The sequence below is a fragment of the Dipodomys spectabilis genome, unplaced genomic scaffold, assembly GCF_019054845.1.
Source record: "Dipodomys spectabilis isolate Male_0828 unplaced genomic scaffold, ASM1905484v1 ptg000009l, whole genome shotgun sequence".
NCBI classification, from domain to species: domain Eukaryota; kingdom Metazoa; phylum Chordata; class Mammalia; order Rodentia; family Heteromyidae; genus Dipodomys; species Dipodomys spectabilis.
Genome location: NW_024870686.1, coordinates 1,151,853 through 1,157,852, shown reverse-complemented (window position 1 = coordinate 1,157,852; position 6,000 = coordinate 1,151,853). Strand labels below are relative to the sequence as shown.

Genomic DNA, 6,000 nt, shown 5'->3' with positions numbered 1-6,000 from the left:
TGTGTGTGTGTGTGTGTGTGTGTGTGTGTGTGTGTGTGTGTGTGTGTGTGTAGTTGCTGGTAAAGTGGTTTGAATTCAGGGCCTCGTATTCATGTTTGCTTGTTTGCCTAACTGGAGCTCTACCACTTGAGCCATACCACCATTTTTGCTAGTTAATTGTAAATAGAGTCTCTTAGGCTTTTCTACCTAGGTTAACTTCAAAATATGATCCTCTAAATCTACCTCTTGAGTAGCTAGGATTACAGGTATGATCCTCTGGCTTTCAAAGAGTCAGATTTTTTTCCACAAAAAATAAGCATGTTTAGATGTTTTGATGTATTCATCTATAATGAAATTATTATAATAGTCAAACTAATGTATTCCTCCTTTCAAGGTTACCTTGTGTGTGTGTGTGTGAGAGATGCTTGAATCATTCTTTCAGCACAAAATTCCAAAACATTGTAGCATTACTAAGTAGTCTTCATGTTGTACAGTACATATTTACTGTAAATTCCCCTTATCTATAAAATTTCAAAAAGATAAACCAAAGTCTGAGTACTTCCGAGATTTACTGAGATGTGGCATGCTCTCAAATTCCCATCCTCCAGCTACTGTCTTCTTCCTAAAAGGGCTGTCAGCCCTGAGGTGGTTGGTACTTCCTTCTTCCTGGAACTCTTCGTTGATTTTTCACATTCTTACCCTCTACTTCCTGGATCTGTTACCATGCAACCATGACATCACAGAGCCAGCCTGCAGTTCTTTCTCCCAATGCCTGGAAGGAAGCCACAACTCGGAAATGGGGAACAATTTGGGAAAATATTTTGCACCACTGAGATTCAAGCAGCATTCATTCTCTCCTCCTTTGTGACCTTCTTCAGTGGACTTGCCATCTTGTATATTTTCAGACTCCTATGGAAATTCATAAAAAAACATCACAAAAGAAAAGAAAAAGATATCTTGGTCAGTTTCCTTATTTGGAGGTCCCTCCATACCATGATGAGAAATAGGTTTGCTATGTGTATGTGTTAACAATCAATTTAGGAGTTAGCTGTTTTTTTCAGGCTAACAGAGCCAGCTCTGGGCTGGTGCCTCAGGGTAGGGAACAGGACCCTGGGCTACCAGGCTGAAGCTACTAGCACAAAGCAATCTCTTCTCTGGTCAATGTCAGATCTATTATAAACAGAAATGTCCATGAGCAATAACCAGACCTCAATTTTGAAGCCTAAGAAGATAATTGTGCTGGGTACTGCAAGGAAGGAGAACAGGAACAGGACAACGGTGGCAACATCATATTGGTAAATGTTTTGTATATGGTTCATCCATGCCTACTGGTCCATACTACATTTGTGCACTATGTGAACATATCAGACCTCCATTAGCCACACAGACATTCTTTATACTTAATCCACATTTGCAAGGGTTGGTGTCATAGCATAATAGCTATCAAATGATGATAACTAGAAGAAAGGGGATCTTACTAGCTCAAGCATTGCTACAGAGTGTGACATAAATATATAAAAATGACTCTTCTGCTACCAGAGGTCAAAAGCAAAGTTTTATTATAGCTTGTGTAACTGGTTTCCTTGCTTATTTCCCAAACTTTGTTTCTTCCCTGAATCAATTATATTAGTTTCCATAACAAAGCACATTTTACCTGCACATCATAATAAGGAAAATTTGCTCGAAACATTTCTGACATCACTGTGACATAAAATAAAGCAATGTATACTAACGTAAATTATTTTAAGGTTTAGATTTTACATTTGAGTATTTAATTTTCCAATACTGAAGCTCATAGCATATTGAGAAGAGAGTTCACGGATAATTATTTCTACTTTAAGGGTTTTATACAGAGGCATAAAAACTGAATGGGGATGGGGTAAAATTCTGACTTATGGACTAATGAATTCATGAATGTGTGCCAAAAATAACTATCCACCATTTGATGTTGCATAATATCCAACATAATTTGAAAAAAAAAGAAAAAAAAATTATGGCTCATTTGTCTTCTGCTCTAAGAACTACATCTTTTCCTTGTATTCATTTTTTTGTGTGAGAAAAGAAATACAAGGATACGTTTGCCAACTTACATTTACTTTATTTTCCATGCCTTACTTTTGAATATAAGTCTTAATGTCAACTTCAGTATAAATATGCCTTTTACTTTCAGATATTTAGAAAATTTTACAAAGTGTTAAGGATTGGGATTTCAGCAACTAGAGTAGTACAGTGATCTGCTTTTGACTCTTGAGGAGAGGGTTTGAAAAGCCTTGCTAAACTTCTAAATGATAGCTTTATATTCAGTTAAATTGATACTACTTTTTTTTCTATGTCTTTATGCCTTTGGAAAGTTTGGCCAAATGAAAAATGGTCACAAATAAATGTTTGGTGGAGTCTTTTAAAAATTATTTAGAGAACTACATATTTTAAAGGAGTTATACATCCATAAGTAAGATTTTGTTATTTCCTAGAGTCAAATAAGTATTCTACTCTAACATCACATTAAATGATTTTAAATCTACTATCAGATATGCACACGCTATTTTTATGTGTTACAGGGAAAATCATTGAATAGGATGTGAACTGTATTAAAGGATGCTTTAAAATTGTTATTACTATTATGTTTTAATAATACTAGGGCTTGAACTTAGGGCTTCCCACTTGCTAGGCAGGCACTCTACTGTTTGAGGCACAACCCAGTCCTTTTTGGCTTTAGTTAATTCTTGTTTCTTATTGGATATTTGGAAGTGGAGTCAGATGGACTTTCATGCCAAGACTGGCTTTGAACCAAGGTCCTGGTAATATAGGATTACAGATGTGAGCCACAGTTCCCAGTTTGAAATATTTTTTATATATAAAAGAGAAAGGAAATTGTGGTAAAGTTGTCTATTGCTTTTGCTTTTACCTGGTATCCTTTTCTTCTCCATATACAATTGTCTTCATGCTTTAAAATGCTTGAATGTATGATATTTGTGTGCCTTTCATTATTGTTTGGAGCTGGCCTTAAACCATAATCCCTTTACACATTCCTCTCACTTGGCTGGAATCACAGATTTATAATACCATACTCAGCTTTTTGTTAGGTGAGATGAGTTCTCTTAAGTCTTTTCTTGGGTTAGCCTCATGATCCTCTTGATTTCTGCATCCTGAGTAGTTGGCATTGCATCTGAGCTACCTTGCCCTACCTATCCAAGAGACCAAAAGTATTATAAATAGATTCCCTTTCTTATCCCTGCCATTTAGATAATATGCTTACAAAAATAACTCATTTTAAACCTCTAACTCCATTTTAAAAGATGTTTAAATGTTAAAATTTCATAAATGTCTTTCTTTCTGATTCTCTATAAACATGGATGCTAGATCAGACTCTGTCCATCACTATTGCTTGATCTTGGAACTGTCGTTCACTCTCTCATTATCTTGCTTCCTTGCTTTAATGTAACCTAATTTAGCAGGCGTATTTCTGTAAATCTCAAATATCATGTATGCAGGAATTGAAAAAAAGGATACCAGGTAAAAGCAAAAGCAATTTTTTTCCTCTTTCATATATATAAAAAAATATTTCTAACTGGGAACCTGTGGCTTACATCTGTAATCCTATATTGCCAAGAGATTGAGCTATGAGGAACTTAGTTCAAAGCCAATCTTGGCATGAAAGTCCATGTGACTCCACTTCCAACTATCCAACAAGAAGCTAGACTTGGAGCATGGTCTAACTGGTAGAGTGCCAGCGTGAGCAAGAAATCCAGGCAAGAGAACACTGCATTTAAGCACCAGTAGTAGGGGGAAAACCCTCAAAATTTTAGTAATCACTTAACCATCAGGTTGGCATGCATGTCTTTTCTGTTGTCTTTGGTTTTTATTTTAAAAAATATATGTGGAAAGTGATCCTCAGAGCAGAAAAAAAAAAAGCATGCTGCTCCCCAATCCTGGCTATTGCAAGGGTGTGAGTTTTAAGGGACTGGAATAAGAGGTATAGATAAAGCTCACAAAGTTCAGAAGACAAAATGCAAAGCCAGTAAAATGCATTGTGTGAGATGTTGGATAATCACCTGTGGGAGTCCCTGGTTTGGGCAGCACAGAATGACTTTTCCCTTGTTCCAGGGTAAGAGCCTCCATGGACATTGATCCTGCAGATTGTTTCCTTCGATGAATAGCTCACTCTGTCAATCCTTTTGCTTGCTTACAGAATCTAATCTCATCACGTGCTAGATTTTTAAGAAGGCTTTACATTAATGGAGCATTTCGAGATCGAATAGAAATGTTGCTCTCAGCACAGACCTTTGTGGGGCAAGTGTTTGTAAGTACGCTTTTACCTATTCATTTGCTAATGGATTTTAGCCATAAGCATGATCACAGTCAGTATGTGCAATGTTATCACAGAGGCTGACAGCGGGTCTACCCAGTGGTCTTCCTTACTTCTCATCCTGTTTGGTTTACTCTGGAGTAGACAGAATTACTGGACATTGGACTACAAGGAAAGCTTTCTTGGCAAAAAGATTGTACTCATTTTGTCATTTTTATATGTGGATTTTTGACCGGTATATAAATACTCAAAAAGTGACAGTCTGTGAATTAATCTATCCTGGCATTTAGAGCTCTTCTCACTTCCTTACTTCCAATAGACCTGGTTCTCATTTCTTCCTTAAACACGCTAAGCTTTTTTGCCTTCTTGTGCTATTTACTATTGTGCTTTTTAATGTAATCTCAGCTACTAGAACATACTGTCACTTATTTCAGATACCAAATCCCCAGGAAATCTTTCCTTTCCTCCATATTAGGCTCCAAACACTTCCTCTGATAACTATACTACCTGCAGAAGACTGTTACTAAAATTGTCAGTGTACGCTCACACTGTCTCCTCCAGAGAGCAGATTGTTATAAGAAATGTTATTTTTTCCTTGCTTGGAATTAGTGGATGCCTGGTGAATACTGTGCTGGTCCTCATTTCACTGGTGTGGAAAACAATGACAACAAAGAAATAGAATCTGTTATCTGGGGTGTGCTGCCATCAGGTGGTGAGAAGGCGAAAATAATTTCGCTTGAGCTTAAAAATTATTGCCAAGTGGTTTTACAGAGATTAAAATTCAACATGTCAGTTTATGCGAACAGAGTATCTTGATCAGTGTCATCCCTCCATCATCATCATTCTTCCCATATATCCCAACCCCACCTACTTGGTTCCATTTTCACATATGTACATTGAGAATTATGACTGTATTCATCCACCATTGCTCTCTCCATTCATCTGTCTCTACTCCCCTTAAATCCAGCCCACTCTGGCAAGTATTTCAGCTTCTACATAGTCATTTTGTTCAACAGCCAGTTTAACAATACTGACAGTTAATTCTCTGTCGGTTACACATTCAAAGGAATTACAGCACTGGATTCCTCCAGGTATACCATATTGTAGTCAGTTTGGGTATAGGCATACGGCCCTATGAATGTTTTCATATGTTTATATTTTAGATCTAATTTTCAAATATGGCAGAAAACATATGCCCTTTGTTTCTCTGAGCCTGACTTACTACTTAATTTAACATAATTTTCCAGGTCCATCCATTTCCCTGCAAATAAAATATCATTCTTCCTGCCTATTGTAGGGCATCTGGGCTATTTCTGTAACTTGGATATAATGAATAATAAAGCAGTGAACATGGGTATACAAGTGTTTTTTATTGTATCCTGACTTGTAATCTTTGGGATAAATGCCCAGGAGTGTTATTGCTGGATCATAGAGTAGTTCTTTTTTTAATATTCTTATTGTAAAGATACTGTATAGAGGGGTTACAGTTATATGAGTAAGGTAATGACTACATTTCCTATTGAGCGTTGTTACCCTTTGTTTTTCCACTACGATGGTTAGTTTTTTGAAGAATCTCCAAACCATTTACCACAGTGTTTATACTAATACATTCCCTCCAATATTGCATTAGGCTTCCTTTTCCCCTGCATCCTCATCAGTATTTGTTCTTCTAATTCTTGATGATGGCCATTAACTTGAAAGAGACTGGATTTGTT

General features: G+C 36.6%; 1 protein-coding gene across 1 annotated transcript in view; it reads left to right on the top strand.

Annotated features, from left to right (window-relative positions):
* Positions 1-747: 747 nt before the first annotated feature.
* Kcnu1 (potassium calcium-activated channel subfamily U member 1) overlaps positions 748-6,000 on the top strand; it is a 182,092-nt gene continuing 176,839 nt past the window's right edge. The window contains exons 1-2 of the mRNA XM_042699628.1: positions 748-939; positions 4,169-4,279. Coding sequence (XP_042555562.1) covers positions 748-939; positions 4,169-4,279 — 303 coding nt within the window. The remainder of the gene's footprint in view (positions 940-4,168; positions 4,280-6,000) is intronic.